Here is a 15467-nt window from a genome sequence, read left to right as displayed (position 1 = left end):
TGGGCAAACATACAAAATCAGCAGGGGATCAAATACTTTTTTCCCCTCACTGTATACATAAATAAACACAATACAAATATATTTAGAATAATAAAGAAAAAAAATGAAAAAATGGGTTTTATAAAAGAAGAGAATACTTCAAGACTGGAGGATTGGAAGGTACTGTGTACAGATTTTAGAACCGATTGTTGATTCACACTCGCACACACACACACACACACACTCAAACACTGCTACATTCAAACACTGTTGAGACTAGGTTAGATATTTAATTGTTGGAAGGGTTAGAAAATGTATTTAACAACGTTAGAGTCTCTCACCCCTTCAGTATATTTAAGTCAACACACAAACTACACCCCCACAAACACCCCCACAACTCATATCTGTTGACTGTGGTTATGTCACAAATGACACCCTACCTTTGACCAGGGACAATTTGGCCATTTGGCGCACACACTCTGGGTTTCCAATATAGCTTTGTATGAGGTGTCTGTCATCGCTATTATACTACATACAGTTAATATAGTCTATATATCACATCACCAAATACTGTAGTATGCCTCATCCAAAATACAATGCACAGCTATGGGATGATAGCAGTGCAATAGCAATAGCATTCGCCATGGAAATTGTGAGGTTCTGAATTTAAACAGTTGTTATTGCTGCAAAGCGTGATTTGGTGGGTCGAAAAGTGTGAAATGTTGATGGGCAAGCCTGTGTGTGTGTGTGTTTGTGTGTGTATTAGGAGAGTCACTCACTGCTGGTTCGTGATGAGGTTCAGTCTCCTTCCTAAGCGGGGGATCAAACTTGACTTGATCGACTATCAGGGTTAAACAATGAAACACAGAGAATTAAACACAAACTGCAGTACTAAAAAATGAACATACAACACATTCTAAAATCTAGTCCCAGTGGCCTGGCAATGAAAAAAAACCTGCATGCGTCGAACAGTAACATAAGCACAAAATATCGCTAAAGATCGCTTATGGGCATATTACTACTAGTGCAGGCACTTTCCCCCCCATATAATTCCTGTGGGCACTGAGTCAAAACTAAATGGCAAAGATTAAGACCCTCAGATATAGAGTCCCTGAATGAACAGTAAGCAGTTCCCCATATGCCTTTTGCAGACGCAGGGTGAATATTCAAGTCTCTGGGGAAGTGAAGTCTCAGCCACTCAGTGAGTTGCAAAAAGGAGTGCTGGAGAGATAAGGAGGAAGCGCAGGGGGAGGGAGGGAAGGAGAGGAGAGAGAGAGGCTGAGAGAGGAAGGAGTGGTTTTCCATACTTAACCACAAGATCATGAGAAGGACCGCTCAGGAAGAAATGTGAAAAGCTTTCGTTACATTGTTATAAACGTGACATAATAGATGTCATAATCAGTCACAGCGACCTTAGTAGATGTTAGATTGTGGCTACTCACTTGACGTAGTCGTAAAGATGCGTTATAAAGGATTTGTATAATTTCAGCCAGTAGTTTTGAAAGTAGCGCTCACGAGCCAAAACGGGTCCCCCGTGCATGTGGGGTGTGCATGTGGGGCTCAACCCACAACCTCATTGGACAATACTGTGCTGACCTGATCCCGCCTCCCACTTTAACATTGCAACCTTATTGGACCTCATTCCACCTGCCAATCAACATTGTCCATCAAGTTCGGTTGTTGCAGGCTAGCTCCCATTGTAGGGTATGGTCTCATCAGACTAATATGGCAAACGAGCAAGCGAATGTTATAATGTAATTCTAAACAACGGCAAATGTATACTTCTACACTACATGACCATAAGTATGTGGACACCTGATCGTCAACCATCTCATTCCAAAATCATGGCCATTAATATGGAGTTGGTCCCCACTTTGCTGCTATAACAGCCTCCACTCTTTTGGGAAGGCTTTCCACTAGATGTTGGAACATTGCTGCGAGGACTTGCTTCCATTCAGCCACAAGAGCATTAGTGAGGTCGGGCACTGATGTTGGGTGATTAGGCCTGGCTCGCAGTCAGCGTTCCAATTCATCCCAAAGATGTTCGATGGGGTTGAGGTCAGGGCTCTGTGCAGGGCATTCAAGTTCGTTCACACCAACAAACCATTTCTGTATGGACCTCGCTTTGTGCACAGGGGCATTGTCATGCTGGAACAGGAAACGGCCTTCCCCAAACTGTTGCCACAAAGTTGGAAGCACAGAATTGTGTAGAATATTATTGTATGCTGTAGGGGTTTGGCCCGAACCATGAAAAACAGCCCCAGACCATTATCCTCCTTCACCAAACTTTACAGTTGGCACTATGCATTGAGGCAAGTAGCGTTCTCCTGGCATCCGCCAAACCCAGATTCGTCCATCGGACTGCCAGATGGTGAAGCGTGATTCATTACTCCAGAGAATGGGTTTCCACTGCTCCCGAGTCCAATGGAGGCGAGCTTTACACAACTCCAACCGACACTTGGCATTGAGCATGGTAATCTTAGGCTTGTGTGCCGCTGCTTGGCCATGGAAACCCATTTCATAAGCTCCCGATAAACAGTTAGTGCTGACATGGCTTCCAGAGGCAGTTTGGAACTCAGTAGTGAGTGTTGGCAACTGAGGACAGATTATTTTTACGCACTACGCGCTTCAGCACTCTGTGGTCCTGTTCTGTGAGCTTGTGTGGCCAACCACCTCGTGGCCGAGCCGTTGTTGCTCCTAGAAGTTTCCACTTCACAATAACAGCACTTACAGTTGACAGGGGCAGCTCTACCAGGGCAGAAATTTGCAGAACTGACTTGTTGGAAAGGTGGCATCCTACGACAGTGCCATGTTGAAAGTCACTGAGCTCTTCAGTAAGGTCATTCTACTGCCAATGTTTGTCTATGGAGATTGCATGGCTGTGTGCTCGGTTTTATACACCTCTCAGCAACGGGTGTGGCTGAAATAACCGAATCCACTAATTTGAAGGGGTGTCCCACATACTTTTGTATATATAATGTATGTTCTCATCAAATGTCCTACTCTTTGAAAGCTGTGTATCAATTATATCATGGCAATCTGGCAATCCACAGCTGCAGCGTTGTCCACATTGGATTACCCCATATCATGGAATACATGTGTGAAAGTTTAAAAAGGTGGACACATGGAATTATTTGACTTGAATGGATGGTTGACACAACATAAAGTTGGACCGATATTTTGAAGTGGGTGAAAGTTTGCAGTATACATTTCTCGAGCGCATCAAAGTTGTGAGTGTTGTGTCACACTCACGATTCACGAACGGAATGGATGGACGTGCCTTGTAAAAACCTTATAGCCTATTGCACAATATATTCCAAAATTCTAACAAAATACAAAATACCAGGTTGCTGGTTCGAACCCCTGAGCCGACTAGGTGAAAAATCTGTCAATGTGCCCTTGAGCAAGGTACTTAACCTTAATGGCTCCTGTACGTGAGTGTCTGCTCAGCTAGATGACATTACAAAAAAAAATCTAACTTCTAATTTTTGATGTTTTCTAATTTATTATGCATGGATTTGATCGATGTATTTGCTGTATTTTCGCAGTTATCAAAATAACTAATGGTAAACCATGGAGGCACTTAAACTACTTCAGAGCACACGTTCACTACATGACAGGCACGAGTGCGTAATGTCATGCACTAAATGATGGCAGGTTAGAATGTAAGGATTCAGTTGCTTTTTCAGCTTGGAGAGGACTCTAGATCGTTTATTATGCATGTATGAGCCATACATTGACACGTCGAGTCCAAAACGGAAGGTTTAAAAAACTGTAATAGTTTTCAATCTTCCGGAACATCTAACCTTTCAGTGTTGTATAATTTGACGTCATATGTCAACGGCTGTCATGACTGCTTATGACATACTACGGCATGCTAATGTCACTCTTATACCAGAGGGATTAAGTCATGCTACTGAAGACACTCACAGTTTATCTCAGAGAGGGTCTTCCCTTCTCGTGTGTTCCCAGAGCGAATCCGATGCGGCACTGATACATGGGGCTGTCAAAACAGAAAAGATGGAGTGAGGGAAACAGAACAACACTAACTAGCCTGGTCCCAGATCTGTTTGTGCTGTCTTGCCAACTTTTATGGTCATTGTTAGCCCAAACCGATCTGGGACCAGGCTAGTAAAACATTAGTCGCAAGGCAAAAATGTAGCATTGTTGGATGCAGGCATTCTGACATAGAGTGCATTCGGAAAGTATTCAGACCCCTTTACTTTTCCACATTTTGTTACGTTACAGCCTTATTCGAAAATTGCTTAAATCGTTTTTTCCCCCTCATCAATCTACACACAATACTCCATAATGACAAAGAAAAAAATTGTTTTTAGAAATTTGTGCAAATGTATATAAAATTACAAACTGAAATATCACATTTACATAAGTATTCAGACCCTTTATTCAGTACTTTGTTGAAGCAACTTTGGCAGCAATTACAGCCTCGAGTCTTCTTGGGTATGACGCTACAAGCTTGGCACACCTGTATTTGGCGAGTTTCTCCCATTCTTCTCTGCAGATCCTCTCAAGCTCTGTCAAGTTGGATGGGGAGCGTCGCTGCACAGCTATTTTCAGGTCTCTTCAGAGATGTCCGATCTGGTTCAAGTCTGGGCACTGGCTGGGCCACTCAAGGACATTCAGAGACTTGTCCCGAAGCCACTCCTGCGTTGTCTTGCCTGTGTGCTTAGGGTCGTTGTCCTGTTGGAAGGTGAACCTTCACCCCAGTCTGAGGTCCTGAGCGCTCTGGAGCAGGTTTTAATCAAGGATCTCTCTGTACATTGCTCCGTTCATCTTTCCCTCGATCCTCACTAGTCTCCCAGTCCCTGCCGCTGAAAAACATCCCCACAGCATGATGCTGCCACCACCATGCTTCACTGTAGGGATGGTTTCCTCCAGACGTGACGCTTGGCATTCAGGCCAAAGAGTTCCATCTTGGTTTCATCAGACCAAAGAATCTTCTTTCTCATGGTCTAAGAGTCCTTTAGGTGCCTTTTGGCAAACTCCAAGCGGGCTTTCACGTTCCTTTTACTGAGGAGTGGCTTCTGTTTAAGAATGATGGAGGCCACTGTGTTCTTGGGGACCTTCAATGCTGCAGAAATGTTTTGGAACCCTACCCCAGAAGGGGTATTGTGTTTAGATTGATGAGGGAAAATTGTTATTTAATCAATTTTAGAATAAGGCTGTAATGTAACAAAATGTGGAAAAAGTCAAGGGGTCTGAATACTTTCCAAATGCAATGTACATACCACCTACAGTACCGTTTATGATAGCTTCACAAAAACCCTGTATTTGAAAGTAAAGCACTGTTATATGTGTTTGATATTATTTCAATGTGCTTGTATGCATCTGACACGGCCTTAAAATTACATCTAAAAATGGATTAAATTGTATTTTCAAGTATTGTGGTAGCAGCTTTATGTAATGGGTATGCTGGTCATCGGCAGGGACTGGGGAATTTGTCAGGATCAAAATAAATATGTAAAAAGTTAAAGGAAAACCAGACTCAGTCTTCTGAAAACCTAACCCTGGGATAGAGTTATATTTTTCAGTGAGACAATTACACACATTGTTATGCCAAAGACACACCAAAATGGCTTTCCAAGAGGTGTTGAGTGTTCCTGAGTGGTTTAGTCTCTGAATTAAACTTTCTTGAAAATCAGAGACAAGGTTTAATTATTGCTGTCCATCAATGATTCCCAACCAAATTTACTAAGCTTAAGCAATTTTGACAAAAATAATGGACATACAGTGCCTTCGGAAAGTATTCAGACCTCTTGACTTTTTCCACATTTTGTTACATTACAGCCTTATTCTAAAATGGATTAAACAAAAAATAATCCTCAGCAATCTACACAAAATACCCCAAAATGACGAAGCAAAAACAGTGTTTGAGAAATGTTTGCTAATTAATAAAAAATAATAAACAGAAATACCTTATTCACATAAGTATTCAGACCCTTTGCTATGAGACTCGAAATTGAGCTCAGGTGCATCCTGTTTCCATTGATCATCCTTGAGATGTTTCTACAACTTGATTGGAGTCCACCTGTGGTAAATTCAATTGATAGGACATGATTTGGAAAGGCACACACCTGTCTATATAAGTTCCCACAGTTGACAGCGCATGTCAGAGCAAAAACCAAGCCATGAGGTCGAAGGAATTGTCCGTAGAGCTCCAAGACAGGATTGTGTCGAGGCACAGATCTGGGGAAGGGTACCAAAAAAATGTCTGGAGCATTGAATGTCCCCAAGAACACAGTGGCCTCCAGCATTCTTAAATGGAAGAAGTTTGGAACCACAAAGGCTCTTCCTAGAGCTGGCCGCCCGGCCAAACTGAGCAATCGGGGGAGAAGGGCCTTGGTCAGGGAGGTGACCCGATGGTCACTGACAGAGCTCTAGAGTTCCTCTGTGGAGATGGGAGAAACTTCCAGAAGGACAACCATCTCTGCAGCATTCCATCAATCAGGCCTTTATGGTAGAGTGGCCAGACGGAAGCCACTCCTCAGTAAAAGGCACATGACAGCCAGCTTGGAGTTTGCCAAAAGGCACCTAAACAATTTAATCAATTTTAGAATAAGGCTATAACGTAACAAAATGTGGATAAAGTCAAGGGGTCTGAATACTTTCCGAAGGCACTGTATGTTTCACTAAGAGTTGTGCGAAGTTGGTAGAATATTATTCATAGCGGTAATGGCTGCCAAAGGTGCTTCCACCAAGTATTAACTCTGGGGTGTGAAGACATATGCAATAAAGACATCTTCGTTCTTTTATTTTGAATTAATTTAGAAAGTAGGATGTGTAGATCTGTAGGTATAAAATCCTGTGTAATCCCTTTTTAGATTTAATTTTAAGGCAGCAAAATGTGAAGACTGTGAAAGGGGTGTGTAGACACTAGGTACTGTATATAGCGTCAAGAGGTCAGATCAGAGATCTGTATATAATGACGAGATGCTCATGTCTCCGCCCTAACAATGGGAGTTGTTGTCCCAAAGGCGGAAGGCAGGCGACAAGGTTAGATTTTGGTAAGAGTGAAACCTCTCACTTCGCATCTTCCTCTCTGGTAAGATCAATATAATGCAACGACAATCAGCGATAACGTTGATGAGAGAAGAACAATTATTCAAACGTGTAACCGTCTTGGCAGGCGGAGTATACGTCCCAAATGGCACCCTATTCCTTTTATAGTGCACTCCTTTTGACCAGAGCCCTATGGGCCCTAGTCAAAAGTAGTGCACCATATAGGGAATAGGGTGCCATTTGGGACACAACACACGAGCGAGTCACATCTTCCTGGCAACCTTCCATGTTTCCCTGATTAAAAGGGCTGGTGTAAAAATACCACCACTGAATGTCGCACTTTGATGACACAGGCGTAATGAAAATGGCGTTTTTGACCAGAGCCCAAGTAGTGCACTACGTATTTGGGGGCAGCCAAGGTAGTTGGTCCCAGGATGGCTTCCACTGTTATTTATTTAGCAGTGTGTCCTCCCTCGCGCATCAGAGGACATGTACTTTACTTTATGCGACGAGCTCACTGTGGAACTGACAGTTCCAGGGCACAAAATGGCAGTTGAAGGACATCCTTCACTGCCTGGTTGTTTTGAAGAAGAGACAAAGCATTTACTGCCAAACCGTTGGAAGCCAAGGGCAGTTGAAGGAGCTTCACCAGCACAACTTAATCTTGGGATATATTATAGGATCATTCTTATGTCTACATTTAAGACATTTTACATTTTAGTCATTTAGCAGACGCTCTTATCCAGAGCGACTTACAGTAGTGAGTGCATACATTTTCATATTTTTTCATACTGGTCCCCTGTGGGAATTGAACCCTCAACCCTGGCGTTGCAAGCGCCAGGCTCTACCAACTGAGCCACACGGGTCTACCATTAAAGAAAAAATAGCATTTGCTTCCAATTTACAATAAGTGTCACCGATACCTTTGTATTTACATGTATCTCTACAGTATCTACACTGTAATTACACTACCTGATGTAAATATTTATTATGGTCACCCACTGTAAAGTGGGACCAAGCACTCAAAAGGTAAGTGTTATCATACATTTTAAGTTTAGCAAGGACCCAATGGTATCACACCATATTCCACATCAAACAATTTCAGCACATGCTCATTTCTGATGTTACCCCCGAACACATTTCTCATGCACAAACGTTTATAAAAAAAAAAAACACACATCTATGTCTGTGTGCACACAATCTCATTTACCAGAGCAAGCAAATACACCCATGTAGGCCCACAATGCCTTCACACACACGCACACACACAACTGGTACCTCTCTGCCAACGGCAAAGCGTGGGAGTCGCCGAGATAGGGGGTCAACGGGTTGAAACACACCCCAGTATGTGCCAAAGCACCCTCTTGTATTTCAACTAAGGGCGAAGGAGAGAGGCAGAGACACTCAGCCCAACTGATGAGAGGAGTTGAGGAGGAGTAGGGTGAAATTGCCCTTAGACGCTGATCTTTGGTCAGTTTTGCATTTCCTCCACTAATGGTTAAGGTTAGGATTGGGAGAAGGGAAGCTGATCATAGATCTGTACCTAGGGGGAAATGGGCAGGGGGTGAAACGGCCTAAAGAATTCCTTTAAGGCACAGTCAACACCTACAGTCAGGTATTATGGACCTTGGACAAAGTGATGAAAGCGACTGCTGCCAGCTAAAGTGACAGTGCAACTTTTTTGGAATGAGTCATGCTTTGATGAGACTATGTTTTGAGGAAATTATATATTTTTTAGCAGGAAGCTAATTAATGCTTATGCTAAGGCTAATAAATCTTGACATTTAAAACAAAAATATATAGATGCTGTATAATATTATACATTCTGTAATTGTCTAACAAATATGCATTTAAGTGTGCCAATGAACAGGACAGAATGTTCAGTCAGTGTATTCTAGTATAATATTGGCAATGATAGAAAGTGCTGCTGAGTGTGAATACTGTGGCTATGAATAGCAAAAGCACTCCTGTCAAGCTCTTGCTCTGCACTGTGCATTATACACAGACTAAAATGACCCCTAAAACCTACAGTGACAAAATGTTCTGTATGACAAAGTACAGTAGATGCTCTATAACCAATTATTGTCCTCTATAGTCAATTAAAATGATTTAGGACCTTGATCAATCAAAACCGGTAACCAGGAATACAGGATAAGACAAAAAAAAAATAGAAATGATTACTATTCCGCTGTGAGAATCGATGTCACCATTTAAAAATGGCAACCTCAGAGGCAACCTAGCCTGGGTGCCAGTCTGATTCTGCTATCTTGCCAACTCCTTATGGAATAGTCATGCCAAATGTTTGGACAAGGAGTTGGAAAGATAGTATAAACAGACTAGCACCCAGGCTAGAGGCAAAGGTTACTGGTTCTGATTAAAGGAGGACGTGTCCCGTGAGTGTCTGCAGCTGTACTGTACCTCCTCGGGCTCCTCGGGCTCGTCATCTAAGTGGTCGTCGTAGGAGGAGTGGTCCGGGTTGCTGGCCTTGTCCAAGAGCTCGATGGCCAGCGTGCGACTCAGGGGTTGCGAGACAAAGGGATGCTGGGAAAACATCAGGCGACAACAATTAAGCTGAGTTCCTACTGTAGGATAGCCTGGTCTCCTATGGTTATTGGTGGGGCAATGACCATAGCAGTTGGCAAGACAACACAAACAGATCTGGGACCAGACTAACTGTAGGAGACTATGGGCCAGATTCAGTCAAGAAAATCCACGTGTCAGAAAGATTGCATTATGAGAAATGCAATCGAATAAAATGTATTTATTTTTTTGTACCTATATTGTCGAATTAATCATAGCACTCAATTAATATACATTTCCTGCCATGGTTGTTCCCTCTTGAGCCAAATAGCAGTTGAGTAAAATAGGAGTTGGCTTGGCTTGGGGAAAATGTTATCTAAGATGAGATAAGATACAACTTTATCCATCCCCTTAGGACAATTTGATTATGGGCTAAAGTGGTGCATCTGATATGAACTGACATACAAACACTAGACAGACACAACACATTTAGGCTGCATCCCAAATATGGGCCCTAGTCAAGTAGCGCATTATATAGGGAATGCGGTGCCATTTGCCTCAGACAAGCATGACACAAGCCATTATGCCATATTTATCACATGCTAGTGCAATAGATTATTAAAAGGCTAAAGAGTAATGTGTAAAAGGCACTTTAAGTGCAGTAGATCTTAAAATGATTTGATAAACAAGATTTCTAAGATAAAATATAAAAAACAGTTGAGCTTGTAAGAGTTAGGTGGGTTCGTCTGTCCAAGTTTATTTGAGTAATAAGCATGGTCGAGTTCTAAGAGCATAAACCTCAGGCTAATAGTAAATAAGTGTTGCTATGTGGAAACTACAGCACTTGCTACATCCTTTTCTGGACTTTTACATTATTTTTACCCATTGATTCTTGAATAATCTTTTAAATGCCTCATGAGCTTAGCTCAACTGTCGTACCCCATCAGAACCCAAAATATACGCTTGTTTTACTTAAAAACAAACACTGTATAGTCTCAAAACTATAATTTTGATACAGTATCATGAATGGTAAGTCCTTGCATCCATTAGCTCTTTCTATAAATTTGAGTGGTTACATTTCTCCTGCACCAACCCTCAGTTGTTTACAAAAACAGTGGCGGGGTAACTGTTTTGTTATTGTTTGAACTTCATATTGCCCATTTAACCAGTCTACGTACAACAAATGCAAAGGGGGCTCTAGTTCCAAATATTCACACTACTTTACTAAATCTTGACCTTGAACATTTGAAAGACTTACTAACAATGCTCTTTGGGTTGTCATTTCAGCAACCAAATCCCTTGATCTACACAATGACGCCACTACAATCACATTACTGTTATATAGCTCAGGCCAAGATCATCTTACCTGCAACAGCTTGTCAGAGGAGGGCCTTTTCTTTGGATTTTTCGTCAACGATATTTTTACAAAATGATGGAAATTACTGGTCCTTGGGGAGGGAGAACGAAATTGGATTAAAAACAACATTCTGCCTATTCGATTATAAATATTCAATTTATATGCTAATAATTATCAAACATCTTTGGGATGAAACCTGACCCCATATTATGTGTAAATCTAGTTAGACTGTCAATTATCCAACCCCTCCCCATAAAAAAAGCCTTTCTCTGAGTCCAATGACATTGACACAAATCTGAGGCTCGTTTACCCCTATGACAGGTGTGTCTGACTGTTAATATTTTAGCAGCATTTTGATTTGATTCATTAATATTGTATTACGTCTCTTTTTCCATCCAGTTATAATGTATAAGAGTTGGGGTGGGAGAGGGCGGTGTGTTCAAGTAGCGAGATAGAACTGGCCAGGGTTTATGTTGCAGGCAGCAAGCCTAAAGACACTTACCACTTCACCTTGTCTTTCAACTTGGGCGGCTGGAAGTTACTTTTGGTCATCAAAAACAGGGCTCTGAGAAAAATTATAAAAGGTGCAGTTGTGTATTTAAGGAAATTAGTGCTTTCACTTCCAATCCTTGCTTTTACTCAGAGGTGCTAACTTACTAAACATACATTTAAAATAATTATCTTCTGCTTTCTTCATGTAGGTCCACATGTGAAATTCCTTCCACATTTTGAAGTATACTGTACGGTTGTTAAATACGATTATTGTCAAAGCATAACCCAAAACACAACCAAAACAAACAGTGAATGCATACAACGAGTTTGTAGAGTCATTGCGTGTTAGAAATATGGAACCAAATACTTTTTACTACTTCAATACACTATAAGTGAATTTGTCCAAACACTTTTGACTTCTTAAAATGGGGGACTACCTACATAAAGTGCTTTAATTTCTTAATGGTAAAACAGAAATAAAAGGTGTCATTCTGTACTGTCGCCTCCTATGAAACATTTTATCTCAAATCCAAAATGCTTGAGTGTAGAGCCCAAATAATTATATGCTTCACTGTCCAAGTACATATGGAGGTGAGTGTATACGATTCCCCTGCCTGCATGGATAAGAATCCCGGCACCTACCGGCCCTACTCTGTCTCCCTTCTCTCTATCTGCTCTCCATTTCATAACGGTCTCTGTCAAAAACAATAAAATACAAAAGGAGAGTCCACTCTGGTCTGATGCCAATGGGTCCAAACACTAACCTCATCGGGTGAAGGTCGAACATGGGAGGCTGCAGCTCTGCCAGCTCGATGGCGGTGATGCCCACAGCCCAGATGTCGCACAGGTGGTTGTACCCACCCTTCCTCTCCACGGCTGCCACCTCGGGTGCCATCCTGCACACAGGGAGTCGGCTCAGACAAATGAACGGTTCACCACATAGCCTTGGAACAGTCAATAGCAATTAACACTACAGGGTCATCTCAAACAGGACCTCTCAACTCCCACTGTATAACCCACTGTATGTGCCAATAACTCGCTTATAAATGTTTATAAATATGAACACATTTTGTAAATATTATTTAAACTTTTGTTTAGTGGTGGGCCACTAAAATGTTTTGCCTGCACGGTCGGGGGTGGCACCCCAACCAAATCTCGTTTAAGGCCCCAAAATGGCTAGAGCCAGCACTGATTGTAAGTGTTAAAATTCATAAGCATTTACAGGGCTTATTCATGACAGTTATTATAAAGTGTAACCCAAACAATTAATTTGATGATACCAGCAGTCCTCATCATCATCATCATCATCATCATCATCACACAGCATCATCACAGCATCATCATATTACCATCATTGAAATCAATATAATCACAATCGTTTGACTTGTTTAATAGGCTACTTTTAAAAATCAAATCGAATACACTGGTCTAAATTGTATTTGATTATACAATTTAGACCAACATCATCATTACATTTACATTTTAGTCATTTATCAGACGCTCTTATCCAGAGCGACTTACAGGAGCAATTAGGGTTAAGGGCCTTGCTGAATGGCACAGACAGAATTTTCACCTAGTCGGCTCGGGGATTCAAACCAGCGACCTTTCGGTTACTGGCCCAACACGCTTAACCACTAGGCTACTTGCCGCCGATCATCATCATCACCACGAAATCAATATAATCAGAATAAGTTTGACTCGTTAACCCCCTAGAGCAAGGAGGGGCAAAGTACGGCCCGCGAGACATTTTCTACATGTATTAAATATTATTATATTTGAGTTACGATTTTTGGCCTAAAATGACTCATTCCATGATATACAAACAACCTCCAATAGATGGCGCTGTACCCTGGCAGCACGCTCTGTATTTGGGCCAACAATCAGATTCAGAATGCGCTCAGTCATTATAGCTACTTCATTGCTTGACGACTTTTGACGTGAAAAATGAGTGCTGCGAAAATGAGAATAGTGGACTCTGAATGTCGTGTGTTTAAAGCATGGTTAAATAATGTTGTACTAATACTGGACATAAGGTGGTATGTCTGATATGCCAAGAAAGTGTTGCCGTTTTTAAGGAATATAATCTCAATCGTCATTTTTCAAGCAAGCATGCTAAAAGTGTGTTAAAACTGGAAAATGTTGTCAAAGTGGCTGTAAAACTTGTCAGCTTTATACAGGCAAGGGGGCTTAACCATTGTCAGTTCATTCAGCTGCTCAATGACACAGAGGCAGAGCACCAGGACTTGTTGTACCATTCAAATGTGCGCTGGCTAAGATTGGGAAAAGTATTTCGCCGTGTGTGGGAACTGAGAGGGGAGATAGGTATGTTCCTTGATACAGTTGGTAAAGCTGACGACTTCTCCGAGTTGAAAGACACAGACAGGCTGGGCGACTTTTCTTTCGGTGTGGACATATTGGGGCATCTTAACGATCTAAATGTGAAACAGCAGGGATATTGTGTTTTTGTGCATGAACTGTACGTGAAAGCATTCAAGGCCAAACTTATGTTGTTCTCCAGACAAATGACCAGCCGGTCTCTCGCTCATTTTCCGAACACTGGCCGCACTGAACGAGCCCACATCGCAGTGAGAATTATCCAGTAATGCACTTGGATACAGGTAATAACTAATCAGTCAGATTTGGGCTGAGATGATTGGATAACTGTAAATAGAAGGTAAAGAGTGTGATGTATCAGTGTATGGGGAGGGTAGGGTCAGGATTTGGATTCGAACCCGGTTTAGGATAAGGGGTGGGATTGGGGTTAGGATACGAACCCGGTTTAGGGTAAGGGGCGGGATTGGGGTTAGGATACGAACCTGGTTTGGGGTTAGGAAAAAAGTAATAAATATAAAATAAATAAATTCCACTAGCTTTGTAGCTTGAAATGCAAAACATGTTTAGGCTTGCATTTATTTTTGTCAATTTTCTAAATTGATAAGCATTCTCAACATGTTAAAATCTCTGGTGACAGACACAGACAGACATGCATTGAAATTTGTATTTAACCCCTTATTTTTGGCACTAAACTATCTCCATAAATGCTTCCATTCATTTTTTAAAACTGGTACCTTCAGACGAGTCTTGTGAGGCTTGTGTGGGCTGTAGAGCAAAACGGAGAACACCATCATGTTTGTGAGTCTCATCTTTCAATAGAGTGGTCATAATAGTTTGTAGGCCAAACCATTCGGACGCTACAGATGTTTTCGTGAGAAGACCGATTTTCGGGATGTCTCATGGTCTGACAATCACCGCTCTAGCTCTGCCACCTTTCACAGCATATGCAAAAGTGCAACATCTGCGGATGCAATGCAAAAAAACATATCTCTAGCTTAAACTGAAGGAATTTGATTGGAATATTTTAATTATCCTAATTAGATTTTCGCGGGGTGGCGGAAATCGACTCAAGGGGGTTAAACACCTTTTAAAAATCAATCGAAGGGCACATTCACCGCTTGACAAAATGGTGGATGATAGATCCATGGATAGATTCACCTGACTTGGGTATCAAGGGACAGAGAGAATCGATAGAAGGTGGGAAGTGATGAAGGACATTACCAGTAAGGTGTGCCGATGAAGGATTTTCTCTTGGCAATGGTCATCGTGATTTGGGCCGAGACGCCGAAGTCAGCTGCCAAGAAAAGGATGAAAGAAAGAAAGAAAGAAAGAAAGAAAGAAAGAAAGAAAGAAAGAAAGAAAGAAAGAAAGAAAGAAAGAAAGAAAGAAAGAAAGAAAGAAAGAAAGAAAGAAAGAAAGAAAGAAAGAAAGAAAGAAAGAAAGAAAGAAAAGAAAGAAAGAAAAGAAAGAAAGAAAGAAAGAAAGAAGTGAGAAGCCTGACATTCCAATCTACATGATGCCTCCATTAAGCATAATTAATTATGCCTTTTTAACATGTTAATTAATCAATTAACGATTTGTAAATGTTTTGTTAAAGTTAGAGTTACATTAATACAGTGAGGGAAAAAAGTATTTGATCCCCTGCTGATTTTGTACGTTTGCCCACTGACAAAGAAATAATCAGTCTATAATTTTAATGGTACGTTTATTTGAACAGTGAGAGACAGAATAACAACAACAAAATCCAGAAAAACGCATGTCAAAA

At 41.4% G+C, this 15467-nt stretch overlaps 1 protein-coding gene across 4 annotated transcripts in view; it reads right to left on the bottom strand.

Moving 5' to 3' along the window:
* LOC121572661 (mitogen-activated protein kinase kinase kinase kinase 3-like) overlaps window positions 1-15467 on the bottom strand; it is a 110203-nt gene that overhangs the window by 45266 nt on the left and 49470 nt on the right. For all 4 annotated transcript variants that reach the window (XM_045205565.1, XM_045205566.1, XM_045205568.1 and 1 more), the window contains 7 exons: window positions 14924-14996; window positions 12133-12264; window positions 11379-11441; window positions 10886-10967; window positions 9418-9540; window positions 3910-3982; window positions 759-820 (listed from right to left, as the gene is read on the bottom strand). In XM_045205565.1, the coding sequence (XP_045061500.1) occupies window positions 759-820; window positions 3910-3982; window positions 9418-9540; window positions 10886-10967; window positions 11379-11441; window positions 12133-12264; window positions 14924-14996 (608 nt within the window). The remainder of the gene's footprint in view (window positions 1-758; window positions 821-3909; window positions 3983-9417; window positions 9541-10885; window positions 10968-11378; window positions 11442-12132; window positions 12265-14923; window positions 14997-15467) is intronic.

The sequence above is a fragment of the Coregonus clupeaformis genome, chromosome 20, assembly GCF_020615455.1.
Source record: "Coregonus clupeaformis isolate EN_2021a chromosome 20, ASM2061545v1, whole genome shotgun sequence".
Taxonomy (NCBI): domain Eukaryota; kingdom Metazoa; phylum Chordata; class Actinopteri; order Salmoniformes; family Salmonidae; genus Coregonus; species Coregonus clupeaformis.
This window is presented reverse-complemented; position numbering and strand designations above follow the sequence as displayed.